The sequence below is a fragment of the Capra hircus genome, chromosome 2 (assembly GCF_001704415.2).
Source record: "Capra hircus breed San Clemente chromosome 2, ASM170441v1, whole genome shotgun sequence".
In the NCBI taxonomy this organism is placed as follows: domain Eukaryota; kingdom Metazoa; phylum Chordata; class Mammalia; order Artiodactyla; family Bovidae; genus Capra; species Capra hircus.
In genome coordinates this window covers 14,360,343-14,376,777 of record NC_030809.1, presented here as the reverse complement: position 1 = coordinate 14,376,777, position 16,435 = coordinate 14,360,343, and the positions used below count along the sequence as shown (strand labels likewise).

Here is a 16,435-nt window from a genome sequence, read left to right as displayed (position 1 = left end):
AAGAGAGAAGCTACAGTCCCTTGCAAAATGGTGGAAGCTTTGTCAGAAATGGAGGAGAGAAAGGTGGGGAGCTGGGAGATACAGGACTGGAAAAGGTCAGTTTCCATTCCAATCCCAAAGAAAGGCAATGCCAAAGAATGTTCAAACTACTGCGCAATTGAACTCATCTCATACGCTACCAAAGTAATGCTCAAAATTCTCCAAGCTAGGTTTCAACAGTTCGTGAACCAAGAGCTTTCAGATGTTCAAGCTGGATTTACAAAAAGGCAGAGGAACCAGAGATCAAATTGCCAACAACCACTGGATCCTAGAAAAAGCAAGAGAGTTTCAGAAAAACGTCTACTTTTGCTTCATTGACTGCGCCAAAGCCTTTGACTGTGTGGATCACAACAAACTGGAAAATTCTTAAAGAGATGGGAATATCAGACCACCTGACCTGCCTCCTTAGAAACCTGTATTCAGATCAAGACAAGAAGCAACAGTTAGAACCAGACATGGAACAACAGACTGGTTCCACTTTGGGAAAGGAGTATGTCAAGACTGTATATTGTCACCCTGCTTATTTAACTTATATGCAGAGTACATCATGCAAAATGCCGGGCTGGATGAAGCACAAGCTGGAATCAAGATTGCGGGGGGAGAAATATCAATAACCTCAGATATGCAGATGACATCACCCTAATGGCAGAAAGCAAAGAGGAACTAAAGAGCCTCTTGATGAAGGTGAAAGAGTGAGAGTGAAAAAGTTGGTTTAAGACTCAACATCCAAAAAACGAAGATCATGGCATCTAGTCCCATCACTTCATGGCAAATAGATGGGGAAACAATGGAAATGGAAACAGCGACAGACTTTATTTTCTTGGGCTCCAAAATCACCGCAGATGGTGACTTCAGCCATGAAATTGAAAGACACTTGCTCCTTGGAAGAAAAGCTATGACAAATCTAGAAGGCATATTAAAAAGCAGAGATAGTGCTTTGCCGACAAAGGTCTGTCTAATCAAAGCTATGGTTTTTCCAATAGTCATGTATGGATGTGAGAGTTGAACTATAAAGAAGGCTGAGCACTGAAGAACTGATGCTTTTGAATGTGTTGCAAAAGACTTTTGAGAGTCCCTTGGACTGCAAGGAGATCCAACCAGTCCATTCTAAAGGAGATCGATCAGTCCTGGGTGTTCATTGGAAGGACTGATGCTGAAGCTGAAACTCCAATACTTTGGCCACCTCATGCGAAGAGTTGACTCATTGGAAAAGACCTTGATGCTGGGAGGGATTGGGGGCAGGAGGAGAAGGGGATGACAGAGGATGAGATGGCTGGATGGCATCACTGACTTGAAGGACATGAGTTTGAGTGAACTCTGGGAGTTGGTGATGGACAGGGAGGCCTGGCGTGCTGTGATTCATGGGGTCGCAGAGTCAGACACGACTGAGGGAATGAACTGAACTGGACTGCAAGGAGAAACCTGTCAATCCTAAAGGAAATCAATCCTGAGCATTCATTGGAAGTACTGAACCTGAAGCTCCCCTACTTTGGCCACCTGATGGGAGGAAGTGACTCACTGGAAAAGATTCTGATGTTAGGAGAGATTGAAAGTAGGAGAAGAAGGGGACGACAGAGGATGAGATGGTTGGATGGCATCACCGACTCAATGGACAGGAGTTTGAGCAAGCTCTGGGAGCTGGTGAAGGACAGGGTTGCCTGGCGTGCTGCAGTCCATGGGGTCAAAAAGAGTTGGACACAACTGAGTAACTGAACAACGACAAATATGAAACACAAAAAGCAGCAGGAGAAACTGCAAGAGAAGACAACCATCTTTCAAGTGAGTCCAGGCCCCCTATTATGCATTTTATGTATCCTTTTAACAATCCTGAAGGAAGGTAGTCATTGTCCCGTTATACTAAAGGTCAACAATATTCTTTTGAGGGTAATACCACTCCCTCCAGAGCACCCATTCTGGTAAGCAATGGGGGTGTGTTCAGCCATTCACGAAATGACAAGACCAAGCCTACCCTCTCCCCACCCCCAGGCCTAGGGGATACGTGTGGGGAGCATCAGGTCAGAGCAAACCCAGCACTTGACACCGGTCCCCAGGAGGGAAACCTGAGTATCTGATGAAGGCTGAGCCAGCGCTGCTGGTGCTGCCCCAAGAGGCCAGATCAATGGGGCAGCTATTAAAAGACCAGTCAGAGGCTCCCAGCTCAGGTCTCTTGAGAAGCATCTAATGCAACAGGAGGCTGCCCTGCAGTCTCAGATAACTGCCCCAGGGCCGGCACACCACCACTGCACCTACCTACCCCTCCCCCCACCCCACCCCACCCCCACTGAGCAGGAGCATCTTTCTCGGCCTGGGCCTCACTGAGTTCCAGAGGGTTGGGCGCCCTTTCCAAAGGCACCTCATTGGGGCTCTTTCCCAGGTGCTTCTAATATCTAGACTGCTCCAGAAGGGAAGACATTAAGACTTCAACAATCACTGTGGACACACAAGCCTGTGGAAACTGGAGGGAAGGACACTTGTCTCTGCTGTGTGGCAATTATTCATATGTAATCCTTTGGGCAAGACCAGCACAGGTGAACAGGATGCTGGGTGAGGTACCAGTAGGTTGTCTCCCTTACAGCAGTCTCAACTTTTACACCTTGCCTCGGGTGGGTGAACAGGAGTTAAGAAATACACCCATTCATAAGCATTAAGTGCAGCTTCTGGTCTTGGAACGGAAAGCATGAAATCAAAGGGACCTGGAGGTTCCTGTGTATTCTCTTGGCTGGGCCAGTGCCAGAGATACAACCCACAATGGACAGGCCCAGTGGCGATGGCGGCAGCATCCACTCCCCTTAATTTGGGCCCCACTAGTTGGCCTATGCCAAACTCTCTAGTCTCCCCTCTTTGTGCCTTCCTCAGACTTGACTGATTCGTATTTAAACTTCAGTGGTTCCTTCTCTCTAGACCTAGCCCAGATTCCTTAGCCTGGCACAGGGGCTCATGGTGGTTTGGCTGGTCCCATTTCCTCCCACTACCCTCCAGTGCACCCGCTTTGCCAAATCAACCACTTCCTCACTAAATGTTGAACTTCCACTTGCCTTTTTGGGTCCTAAGGCTCTTCTGGGATCTAACTCTATCCCCTTGGTGAAGGGAACAGGACCTCTTCTCTGCTCCCACAGCACAACCAACTTTTCTGTATCTAAAAGCACCTTTCCTCCTCACTAGCCCATGAACTCAGAGGGCAGGGACAAGTTTTGATGGGAAAAAATCATATGTATCTGATAAGCATCATGCCAACTTTGCCAAAGGCCCTGCTGAGGCAGTTGAGAGAATCTGCTAGTGTCCTAAGCCTGTGGTGACCGCTGGAAGGCAGAAGGGCACCCTGGAAGGTGCACGATACCAGGGCAGAACCAGAGATGTCACAGATCTGGACACATCAGTGATGGCTGGATGGATCCAGAAGTAGCAAAGGACCACGAAGGTTGGAAGAGAAAAACTAAGGCAACACTCTTTATTTAATGTGGTTTTAAAATACATCAAGTCCCTGGCTGTTGTGAATACCAAAAGGAGACAAAAAAGCTGTCAACACAGCTTCAAACAAATCTGGACGGCCAGGTTGGGCCATAAGGGAAGCAGTTATAGGGACAGAAGGCAGCACCCCTCCCCCAGGCAGGTGCCTGGCTGTCCCTAGGGTGACCTCCTCTGTGCTGTGCAAGGTGGGAGGGCTGGAGCAGCAGCAGGAGAACCACCTCAGCAGGCTTGGGCCCCCCTGCCGCAGACACCAGGGTGGGGGCAGGGGTGGGGAAATAACCATCCTTTACAGACATAACATTCTCTCATAGAAAGTGCCTGAGCGCAGCCCATGGTCCAAAAACCTCACGGAAAACAAACCTTTTAAAAAGTGCTGCTGCCACCTCTCAGAATCTGGTGGACACGAAGCTCTCAGCTGGACAAGACCCTGAACACAAGTTACTGTCAGCAGAGCCTCACCCGCGGTGGTCCCCTAGAGGAAAAGCTAGCAACCTAAGAAACCAACACAGCTCTTGGTCCAAAAACTGAGGTCATGGGCATGAGACCTGCCCCAGTGAGGAAGGAACTTGCCTTCATTCATGGATAGGCCACCTCTGCATCTGGCCCAGGACCCTGGCTGGTGTGGACAGCACCCAGGAACCTGGGCTGACTTTGGAAAGCAGAGCAAGCAGAGCAGCTGTAGTGATTAAAAAGATTTGGTCAACGGAGAATGGGACCCCACCTACAGCCTGGCCTGGATGGCTACAGACGGACGGCTGAGCTGAGAGCAGAGCTTCTACCCTGCACAGCTGGGGCCACCTTGCTCACCAAGCAGCTATTCTTGGCTTCTGAAGACTGTAACTTGCCACACCATACTGGGCTCTGGCAGTCCCCTCCCTGCCAACACTATAGGCTTTAAGAGGTAGCTGAAGTGGGGCAGGTGACCCTGTGGGCCACTGCTGGCCTCCCTGCTCTTTGAAGGGGGCAGGCAGAAACATCTGCCTCTTCCCATGCTTCCTTAGCCCAGCAAACCCTGTTGGCAGCTCTTCTGTTCCTCAGCACAGCAGGATCTCAGCCAAAGATGGCAAACAGGTCTCAACACTCACACTGGCTGCTGGGGGAATCTTGAGAAATGAGGGTATACCAGGAATGTAACAGGAAATACTCAGATGATTAGTGGTACCACCCACGGATGAAGAGGGGAAATGGTGTGTCATTCATTTGCCATCTCTGGTTTAAGTCCTAACATAATTCAGGAGTACTTCACACTCTTTATGAACCTTATCACCTGAGAAGGATTTAAGAGCTGTTAAGAGTGGGCTGTTAAAAAAAAAAAAAAAAGAGCGCGCTGTTTGTGGAAGATGAAGGGAGCTATAAGACAATGAACTAACTTCGAGGAAATACAGCAAGAAGCAAAAACTCATCCACTCAATCCATCTTGGTCTATGGCTTCCAGCTACAGTGAAGCTGAGGCCCAGCTGGAGATGGGGTTATGGTATCCCAAACCCAACATACCCCTGCTTCCTGATGCAAGACTCCTACATTCTGCTGTCCCAGAAGTGTTTTGTACAAACACTGGCTAATGCACTGGCAAGTTTGCAAACAGTAGGTGTTTCAGAGTGCAGCGTAGCATGTGTGAGGGGTGGGAGTCGGGGTACAGAAGAAACAGACACAACTATCTGTAGCCATTCTGCGGACTTCTGGGGCTCAGCCAACGGCCAAGTCTCATTCTTATCCGTTAGCTGTTGGACAAGACCTGGGGGCTCTCACACAGGAACAAGTAGGACGTCAAGGAGCGCATATCTCAGCTATTATGTGAGTAACAAAATCAGGGCAAATCTCAAAAAAGAATGCACATTGTGGGCATGGATATATGAAGCAGACTCATCAAGCCAAGGGGATGGTTGGACCCAGGGCCCAGTATCTGCCGCGTGGAGACAGCAGTGATGGCATCAGCAGTGGCCACCCAGGACTGAAGCCACTGGTAAGCTTGTGGCAAACCCATGGGGACCCTTGCCTTTCTCTCACTATAAATAATCTGACTTCGTCAAGCAGGAAACCTAAGCACCAGTGTGGCCAAGGTGCCAGGCAGGGTGCTGAGGCGGGTGGGGCGCTAGAGGCCGGGAGCCCAGGCACCACCGCTAGGCACCCCTTCCTCCTCAGAAGATCCTCAATATACACTGCCATGTGCAAAACAAACACAGAGGAAGCAAAACCCCAGACCTTCAGAGAGAATCCTTTGGGTGATCTCGTCCATCATTTGTGCAGGCTAGAGAGGCACCTGTGAATGATAAGGCTACTGCGAAGCATCATTGGCCTGGTCCTGGCACCACCAGCACGCAGGGGAAGCGGCACCTGAGGGGCTCCCTACCAGCACGTCACCCTGCACAGAGCATGCTCCAGGTCCCTTGTCCTAGGCAGGGAAGCAGTCCGATCACCAGCTCCAAGTGCTCTGTCAACGCTCTGCCTGGAGACCCCTTTTCCAGGGAAGCAAAGGAGCTTCCAGGGGAGCTGGGAGAGCTGGAGCTGCCCAAGTCCCACTAACAGGAGAAACACAGTTATGGCCTGGGTGTGTCACCCGTCATGAGCTCTGAAGGGCAGGGAGGAAGGGGTGAGCCTCACATCAGGCAGGGGAAAGCTCAAGACACTTGTCCTGCCAGCTTCCTGTGACGGCAGCTCCCCTTTAAGACGCTTCAGCTCACAGAAGAGGCACTGACTTGATGTGTACACACCCCCACCTGTGATGCAAGCCTGTTTTACACTTAGAGATATATAAATGTATGAGGCCTTGCACATATGCCGTATGTATGCAGCACTGACCCATAAAATCCAAAACTGCAGAGTCAGATGTCAGCCAGGTCAGAGCACCCTGGGCCTCAGCGGCGGGAGCCTCGCACAGGCTGGGCCTGGCTGAGTGGCTCGCTCCCTTCCCAGAGCACCCCCTGGCATGGGCACCCTAGGCGGTGATGGAGGTGGGTTCCTGGGGCCCCGTTTGGCCTGAAGGGTCTGTGCTCAGTGCTCCAGGGCAGCCAGGAGCTTCTGTGGCCCTCGGGGAGCTCGGTGTTTGAACCCTGGGCCCCTCGCCACCCTGTTCCTTAGAGGCATTGGCAGCCTCTGCCCTTCGCTCAGGGCCACTGTCAGTGAGGGGAGCCTGGCCACCAGCACTCAGGTCCTGCACCCTCTTGTTCAGGTCATTGCGCTCTGACTGCAGCGCTCGGCACAGCTTCTCCAGCCGCTGGATTTTCACCTGCAGACCCTCCAACTCTTTGTCCCGGAGTGTTTTCTAGGGAGAGAAATGGGGCCTTCAGTTTCATGTCATCAGCCGCCCACCCACCGCCACTTGGTAGAAAACATTCACCATTCACATTTTAACAACGCTGGGCACTGACCAGAGTCAAAAGCTGGCCCCTTTTGAGTGAACAGTCTTGGTTTATGCTGAGACATGGCTGCCAACTGGAGACAGGTGTGGTATAGAGAAGGGGCATGGCTTGGAGGTGATGGATTCCTCTGTTTATTCACCAGATGGCCTTAGCAAGTGCTTGGCTTTTGAGTCTGTTGCCTTATCAGTTAGCCTGGACTACTAACATCACCTCACAGATCTTGAGAGAGCTCAATGAGCTGGGGCATCCACACTCACAGCAGGGTCTGGTGCACAGCAGCCTCACCGTCAATTACTTTCTCCTCCTTCCCTTCAAGCCACAAAATCAAATTATCTGCACGGCTCTGCATGCCAGCTGCACACACGTCGGCACCCCTTGCTTTCTCTGCTGTTTCCCCCTTTCTTCCATTTGCTCTCTTTGCTTCCACTACAGACCCATCACTAAGCTCACTACCTCCCTTGAGGAGACGGCTGGTGCCTCTGGACTTGGACAGACATGCGCATGAATCCCAGCTCCACTCGGGGCTCACTGCATCCTTCTTGGTAGAAAGTACAGGAAAGGGCCAAGAATTTCACACACCCCCAGCCCGGCTGCACACCGTACTCAGCCCACCTCCTCGGCCATCTCAAGCAGGGCCTTGTTGCTGCTCTCCCACCGGGACCGGTACATGGTGGTTTCTTTTTCCAGCTTCTTGATCTTCTTAGTCATCTGGGTTATGTGACACACAGAAGGAAATGATCAGGAGGTCAGGCGATTTGTGCATCTGTGTCTCCAAGGTGGGAAACCGTCCCAAGGGGGCGAGATCAGCGCTTTCTGAGCCACCCCAGGGTGTATCCAGGTAAATACGGCCCACTCTTAGCCCTCTATGGTATCAATCACGTATTATTGTAAACAGTGCCACATGAAGCACTCCAGGGATGGGGGCTTCCTGAAGGCAGGCCCCGTGTTCAATTCAGAATGAAGCTGCTTGCACCCCCATAGCCACCCACAATCTGGACCACAGTTACCTTTTCCATCTCCTGTTTGAATGTGGTGAACACCTCACTGCTTTTGGAAAGAGTGTTCTGGAACTCCTCAAACTTCTCAGTGTACAGGGCAAGCTGGGTGAGAGAGAAGCCCACAAGTAAGACTGGGCTTTTCTGGAGGGCACTTCTGGTCAACACACTCAGACCCACCCTTAGCCCCCTGACTCAACAATTCTGTGGAGATACCAGTTTTCCTTAAAACAAACAAAAAACCCCCATCTATTTGGAAGGATAGAATCTAAAATGTTAAGCCTAAAAAGTAGGACTGGGGGTGATTTATATATTTCCTGTAATGTTCCTTTTCAAACTCTTCTTCCAGAATGAAGTCTAATTACATAATTAAAATCACCTGTTCTGTCTCCGCCTCCTCAAAAGGAATACAACACTTTGGACCAGGAACAAGTCCTTCTAGCTTGCCTTCCCACCTGATCACCACCACATAGGTGCCAGCCAGGTTCAGAGAGAACAAAGGCTTGGCAAGGTCACGCAGGAGTCACGGTGGGCCTAGAATGAGGGTCCCACTTCCCTCCCCCCGGATGGGGCTCAGCTTGGGGACCATGGAGGCACAGGGGGAGGCTACCCAGTCTTACCTGCTGTTTCAGGTGGGTCTCCTGCTGCTTCATCAGCTCGCACATCCTCTGGGACTCCACAGCCTCTTTGAGAAGCTATTTCCGAGACAGGACCCCAGATTCCATCAGAAGCCCCTAGAGGCTGCATCTGGACTGTTTTAGCTATACGCACCACGACCCCCGAGGCTTCCTGCTCTCAGATGGTTTCTGAGCTAGCAGTGCTCTGGCCTAACCAGACAACCTCTCCCGGGCACACCTAACTGTGAGCTGAGTCAGAACCCGACCCGCCTCCTCCCAGAACCCCCATCCCTGGGGCCTGGGCCTCACAAAATCCTTCTCCCGCTGGTGCCTCTCCTCTGCCTCCTTCAGCATCTCCTGGGCCTGCTGGAGCTTGGCGTCCACCAGCTGCTGCTGCAGGTCCTTGTGTTTGAAGACTTTGTCAATGTGCTGCAGGAAAGCATTGTCGGGGGTGGGTGTGTGGTTTCCATCTGTCGGGAGCTTTTCTTGGGGAGGCCCAATAGCTACAGGATGCTCCGCATGCAGAGACCAGCGTGCTGCCCAGTGTCCCACTTCAGCATGACATGCCGGGCTCCCATGTGTCCCACAGGTGGTGGGCCCCAAGTCCCTGGAAGGTCTACTTCCCAACCTCACCTTGTTTCTTTCCCACTGAGTCAGTCTGGCATGAGCACGGGATGAGATCACCTCCCAGGAAGCCAAGTAACAGATACACTTAAACCTTCAGCCTCATTACTCCACTGGACTGAGAACCCGCACTTTTGTAGCCCAACTCCCTAGTAAATGGGAGTACCAGGGGGAAAGGAGAGGGAAGAGGAGGAGGGCCCTTCCAAGAGACAGTGTGGGACCCAAAGAGAGGGATTCGAGTGCCTGGGACAGCAGTCAACACCAGTCAAGGGAGTGACGCCCTGCCCTTTCAGGTGGCGGGGGCAGCAAAGCAGCAAGTAACTGGAGGGCACAGACCCCAGAGTCGATGACTGAACACAGTTCCAGCTCCTACCCTGTGATTCCAAATTCTAAAATACTCTGAAAACTGAAACTGCCTTAAGTAGGCAGAAAAACTTGACCCATATCACTGTAGGGCTAATTATAAACCTAGGTGAGAATACTCACAAGTTTAACTACATAAGCATTAACGTGTCCAGTTGGGTGCTGCCACAAATCCCTGCTGGGATGCGACAAAATACATGACCCGTGAATGTAACTCCAGTTCAGAACGTGGACAGTTTCACTCCCAAAGACACCTGGCCCTACAGTTCAGGACAGGGCACTGTGGATCCAGCTGTGTGGTCACAAGCGAGATTCCTCTCATCACCTCAGTTCCTCCTCTAAATCCCTCCCAGGCTAAGAAGGGAGAATGGGCGAAGGGATGAAGCCTGGAAAGCGCTGCCTGGTGCTGGCCCGCCCAGACTCCTCCATCCCCGGGCGACCCCTCACCTCCTCCCGCAGCTCATACTGCTCAATCAGCTTCTTGAGCCTCTCAGCCAGCTCCACGTTCTCCTGGCGCAGCTTGGAATTACGCTCATTGTGCTGCTCCATCTGCAGCTGGATGTCGTTCAGCGTCACCTGGAAGTGTGAGGTCACTTCCTTGCGTTTCTCCTCCTCCTCCCGGGCCCGCTGCACGCCTTCTTCCTAGGCAGAGAAGTTACCCCCAGCTCCATCATCCACCGCTCCCAGCCTCACAGGGCTCTCCCACCAGTCCACGGATGCTCTTTCCCAGTAGCCCTCCCTGCTCTCCCAGTGAGGAGCAGCCAGGCTCTGAAGAGATGTCAAGCAATGGGGGCTACTAATGGACCCCTCTGTAAACAGGTGACATCAAGCCAGAGACTCCCTAGAAAAAGGTAGGTTTACAGGTAAGTGCCTTTCTAAATAAATCTGGATCTCCTGAAGCCTACTTTTCCTGGTCTCAGAATAAGTTTGGAGGATCTATTAGTCTCAGTTAAATGTGCTTTCATCTGTGACCCCCTCACCCTGACCAAGTAGTTAAAATTCAATAATACCCAGGGTTGGTAGGGTTGTGCAGAATTAGGCACTTGGACACTGTTGGTGGGAAGGCAAAATCTACTAAAATTAAAATCTGATGCTCTTTGACCTAGACATTTCACTTCTGAGCTTCAGCCTATGGATAAATCCTATATAATTAGCCAGGGATATATATAAAAAGAATTTTCACTGTAGCTCTATAACAGAGAAAAACTGGAAACAACACAGAACACACTAACTAGGGTACTGACTAAATGCAGTGTATCCATATAATGCCACCGTTAAAAAGAATGGGACAGGCTTATATAAACGATAGGGAAAGATGAGGCACTGAGAAAACCGAATAGGCTATGAAACAATACATGTATAATAATTTCACTAAAAAACAAAACTATGTTACATTTTATACTAAGGAAACTTACAAGGCTACGCTTAAACCTACATATAAGCAGGTTTGTTTCCCATTAGTTTCTACTGGGGCTGGGGTTGAGGATGGTGGGCAATAATTACCTTTGATTTATTAGACTTTTGTCACCTTTTACTCTCTATCACATCTATATTAAATTTATAACATTTTAAAACATACAGTAAAACTGAGCAAAACAAGTCGCAAAACATGCTTACTGATGCAAAGTTTTAAAGAAACACAAAGGGTATATTTAACGATCTGGAGGTCACAGTACTGACCAAGCCTTAATCAGACTGACCCCATCCTAGGTGAAGCACAGCAAGGACAAAGGCCTGCCTGACAGCCCTCCAGGAGAAGAGCTGCTCCCCGGGACTCGATGGAATGGAGAAACCTGAAGCCCCTCGTCCGGATTCCCTCAGCACCTTAACCTTTACCTCACCTAATACAAGTGCACGTCAAGTGGTAAAGCAGCTCTAAGGCACAGCGTCACTGAGGAAATCTCTATCCCAAAGCACATGCTACTTTTAGGGGGAAAGCTACTGAAGACGAGTGAGGTCAGGAAAAGTGGATGCCCCACCTTGAGGGAGCGGTTATGGCGCTGCAGCTCACGGCAGAGGCTCTCGAGCTTGCTGCGGGCCAGGACGGCCTTGCTGTGCTCGCCGCGCAGGTGGTCCTTCTCCTGCACCAGCTGGCTCTGCTTCTTCTGCAAGAGCTTCATCTGCTTCTGGGAGTTCCGGTGTTCTTCCAGCTGGAGACAGGGACAGAGGAAGAGCCCTGTGGGAACTCAGGGTCTCCAGAGTTGACCCAACTCCAGCCACTGCAGCTCAGGTTAGACACTATGATGGTGGGTCACACACTGCCCCCAGTAACCCCAAGGGCCCCATGTCAAGGATACAGAAACGGACGCCGAGGACCGACCAGCAGAGGCTCACAGTCAGCAGATGCCAGTTTCTCTCCAAGCTATGACTACAGATTCAAAGCTCATAAGACTCTCCAACCACGACATTTGCCCAACTTTCTCCACAGACCAGCCCACCTGCTACCGTCTTCCTTATATATAGCAACAGACCTGGATTCCCCATTTCTCTCCTCAATATGATTCTGAGTATCATGTTGGCCTTTTCATTACTGACAGATAATCCTTCTGCTTCCTGGCCTCACACCTTCATCTCCTTCTAAGACCCAGTCCTTTCCCAGTTCAGCTCAGCTCCCCTCCTATAAGCTTATTCAGCACCATAGGAAGAAATATAATGCAACCTGGGGTAGTTAAAAATGTGCCACCCTCCCAGGGCAGGGAGGGTGTATGAAGGGGGAGCACTGACCAGCTCAGCATACTTCTTGCACAGAGCTGCGAGCTTCTCCTCAGGGGTACTCAGCGTGTTCAGCGTCTGCATCAGTAATGTGATCTCCTTTCCTGCAAAGCACGGGGAGCAAAGGCATGTACCTCCTTTTCTAGAGGCCCCCTCTGGGTCTGGGCCCACTATTCTCACCTATCAGACGTTACATTTCCGTCTGCTGACCTGGCTGCCGTCCCTGCTCTTCTGTGTGCCTCAGGAACGCTGGGACCCCCTCAGTTCTGCCCACCGGTATAGCCCCAGTACCGTCCTGAGTGCCCACCACAGAGGACACACTCAACAAATACTTATTCAGTGAAGGACTGAGGCAGTTCCCTGACAGTCCAGTGGTTAGGGCTCCACGTGTTTACTACCAAGGGTGCAGATTCAATCTCTGGTCAGGGAACCAAGATCCCGCAAGCCACGCAGTGCAGCCAAAACAATCAATGAATCAATCCACCCATTACACAAAGATCTTTAGAAAAAAGACACACAAAAAAAAAAGAATGAGTCTCTATGAAATCTCAGAGATGAGCACCAGGAGTGGGAGAAAGAAAACTGCCTGCTCTACCTACAGGTGAAAAAAAGGTATCCCACCTGTGAATTCAGTGCTGTTTCAATGCAAAGTAGGGCTTCCTTGGTGGTTCAGCGGTAAAGAATCCGCCTGCAATGCAGGAGACCTGGGTTTGATCCCTGGGTCGGGAAGATCCCCCGGAGAAGGAAAAGGCTACCCACTCCAGTATTCTGACCTGGAGAAGTCCATGGACTGTATAGTCCATGGGGTTGTGAAGAGTCGGACACGACTGAGCGACTTTCACTTTCAATGCAAAGAAAGCCCTTCTGAAAAAGGAAGGACACAAAAGGAATAGGTCTCCTCAAGAACACTGCACTTCAGTCAACAGAGGCAGCCAACAGTGTACTTTAAAATGACTATACCCCTACCAATAAATAAATATACCTTTTGATATCTGATCATAAGATTCAAAAAAACAAAACCTACACACTTCTTTAAATTAGGATAACAAGGAGGGGGTGAGGGAGTAGTGACCCCATAAGATGTGGGTATAATATCACCTTGCTTCTTTAACCCACTCACTCTCCATCCCCACCCAAGTGACTGACTCCTCCACTGCCTGTGCCTGAGTCAGAGGGGGCCACCATGCATAGCACTGTGACAGGTTCCTGAAGTGTCAACCCCCGGAGGCTCTGAGAGACCAATGCAGAGAATGCAAATCGTTGGCACACAGGCCAATTCCAACCCACAGATGGGTTTTGTTTGGCTCCTATCCTATTAGTTGCCAACTGTTACAAATCTAGAGATTTCACATAACTCTATATTTGTGGCTAAAAAAGGCAGCCAGCTACAGTTCTAACATACTATTAACTCACTGGGACCAGGTGGCAGTCAAGCCTTTGGATAAATGAGGTATTCTCTTGGTCTCCTGGGGCCCTCTGGCTAAGCTTAACTTATTTGAGTTTTCAACTCTGGTCTAGTCCAATTCTCTTATTGTGTAAAGAAGTGAAAACTAAGGAACAGAGAGAACTGTCTTGCCTAAGGTCACACAGCAAATTAGAAATGGTGATGGCACAGGATGCCTACTGATGACTCCTGCTTCCCATCTTCTCAAAGAGTATATTGGCCTTTGGTTTGCACTTGTTCCCCTAATGCAATGAACAACCGCACACCTCTACATGATGGCCCCACTGTCACAGTTTTGATTAGACTATGTGGTTTGGCACCTCTGGAAGTCAGGTTTCTTCTGAATCCTTGCAGAGTGGGCTGGCCCAGGTATGCCAGGTCCAAACTCCCTCCCCTCACAAGTAGCTGTTCTCTGCTCACCCAGACCCTTGGCTTTCTTCTTCTCCTGTGGCCTTCGGTGGTCTCGGTCTACGACCTCATCACTGGTCCGGATCTCGTCTGGGCCCGGCTCCCCCTTGGAGATCTCCTTCTCACCATTGACTACTGGAGTCTCTGGCTCAGGCTCCCCATTCCTTGAGGCATAGGTCCGGGACTTCTCCGCATCTTCGGGTTCAGCAGGCTCACCCTGTGCCACATCCTCACCTGGGCCCCCCTGACTGTTGTCCACACAGTATGTACTGAGGATGTCTTCCAGCTGGCGGCTCAACTCCTCAGAGACATCACAGAGGGCTCCAGACTGAGCACTCTTGGCTTGTGCTCCTACAGGAGAGGATGAAGGGCAGAGAGGGAAATAAGATGGTTAGGCCGCTGGTTGGGATTTTTCAGGCCCAAACATATTGGTTTGGGTAAATGTTGCCTAAATTCTCTAAGCCTTAGTTTACTTCCCTATAAGCCAACTATTTCTCACTACTCTCCAACCACTCTTATTTTGAGCATAAAAGAAATCAACTAAGCAGACCATCCAACACACAGGGGTGGCATCATGTAGCAGGAACTCTACATCTCAACTCTAGTCCATTCCCTTCTCCACCCTGCCAATGTTGCCTCTTGATATTAAAAAAGTTCCAGGGAATTCCCTGGCAGTCCAGTGGTTAGGACTCTGGGCTTCACGGGGTGAGGGGAGGTTCCATCCCTGGTAGGAACTAAGATCCTGCAAGCCACTGGGTGCTGTCTTTAAAAAAAAAAAAAAAAACAGTTCGGAGGAGAGAGTGCTTTGGGAAATCAAGTTTTCTTTTTACTTTCTTCAAGTAATAAATCCTTCTCTGGGAGAGGAAAAAAAAAAAGCACCAGAAATGCCTCAAGTATAAACATCAGTTACCCACTTGTGAATGAGGTGTTTCTAACCTGGATTTGCTGGTTGGAAGTCTCATCTGACTGCCAACCTCAACCTGACTTAATCCTGTCAGAGCCTTGTCTGGAGGTCTGCCCCTGTGCTTTGAATGGGAGGCTGTATCCACTCCCCAGCGCCTGGTGGGGGCTGCGCAGACTCAGCATTGGCCTCCTCTCCACATTTCCTCTCTGCTGGGTAAACAGTGGCCCGGGCCTCTAATTCCAGAAGCTAGACCGGCGCGCCACAAACTCCTCCCCCTGCGCATTGGAAAAGCAGAGCTGGCACACACCCTCTGCCTTCCCTGCAGCCTGGCTGGTGGAACCTTCAGCTTCTGTCGCAGGAGCCGACTGGCTGGGCCTCCCCTGGGCTCCCTCAGGTCCTGCTTCCGGTTGCCCCGGAGTGTTTTTGGGGTTGGAAGTGTTGCCTGATTGCTTGGCAGGCCCATTCCTTTTGTCTTGGTTCTTCATTGTAGTTTGCAATGTCAGGTTAGGAGCAGATCCTATAGAAACAAACACATTGCTATTTTCCAGACTTGGATCAGAAATCTCAATATCAGGGGGCGCGCGAAGCTTGAAACAAACCAGCAGGCCTTCACCGGAGGGAGTCAGCGGTTCTCCCAGTCTCTGGTCTGTCCGGTGTGCCCAGCCAGGCCTCCTTTTTCCAGAAGTCACTTCCCAGCACAACACTGGCCCCTCACCACAGGCCGCACGCGGAACAGGCTCAAGGCCCGGGACTGACGTGGCGGGACGCTGGATTCCCGGTTCCTCCCCGCCTCTCTGGCCCCACGTGGGCGCACCCCCGTCGCGCGCGCGCAGCCACCCACGCCCCGCGCGCCCAAGAGCCGCGCGCGCCCCCGCGCGCATGCGCACAGGCCACACCCCGCCCCCCCGCCCCCACCCCCCAGGCCCGAGCCGTCACATTGAACCCGAGCGATTCCCCGCACCGGCCAAAACCATCTGAGACCACAGACCCTCTGCTCGCGTTGTTCCCCCTAGCCGCCGCCGTACGCACCCCCACCGCCGACACCCCGACGGCTTCGCCCGCTCTGGCCTCGCACCGGAAACCCTGGATAACTGCTGCTGGCCGAGCCTCCTGCTCGCGCCGCAGCCAATCAATAGCCCGCCCTAGCGCGGGGCTTGCTGGGAAAGATGCAGCGAAGGCGGCCTCCGAGGAGGGTGAGTTGGAAAGGCGGGGGAGGGAAAGGACTACGCGTCCCTCCATGCGTCGGGGCTAACCCCTGACTCCCGAGATGCAATAGGGCTCCAGTCCTGGGAGCCGCAGACCCAGGAGGTCTGAAAGGAGCCAGTCATTCTGCACAAATACTCACGTCAACCTTGTGTCTATCACGCAGAAGCTATGATTCAGCTCCTAGAGCCTTCCGGCTGGCTACTTTTTTCTGCACGCCTCCACTACCCCGTCCCTCCTGCTGTGAACATCTGTGTGTGTCTGTGCTTAGTCGCCCAGTCGTGTCCGACTCTTGCGAC

General features: G+C 51.4%; 1 protein-coding gene across 4 annotated transcripts; it reads right to left on the bottom strand.

The window, feature by feature from the left end:
* On the bottom strand, positions 3,459–16,070 carry TXLNA (taxilin alpha). 4 transcript variants are annotated; one of them, XM_018057634.1, is made up of 11 exons: positions 15,963–16,070; positions 15,241–15,450; positions 14,042–14,380; positions 12,190–12,281; positions 11,445–11,615; positions 9,913–10,107; positions 8,788–8,907; positions 8,482–8,556; positions 7,874–7,966; positions 7,479–7,574; positions 3,459–6,769 (listed from the first exon to the last, which is right to left on the bottom strand). In XM_018057634.1, the coding sequence occupies exons 2-11, from the start codon at positions 15,416–15,418 to the stop codon at positions 6,443–6,445; spliced, it is 1,686 nt and encodes a 561-aa protein (XP_017913123.1). In that variant the 5' UTR covers positions 15,419–15,450; positions 15,963–16,070; the 3' UTR covers positions 3,459–6,442. The 4 variants fall into 4 exon arrangements, with proteins under 4 accessions (XP_017913123.1, XP_017913128.1, XP_017913137.1 ...); XM_018057639.1 differs by having other exon boundaries at positions 15,922–15,991; XM_018057648.1 differs by lacking the exon at positions 15,963–16,070 and adding an exon at positions 15,533–15,733.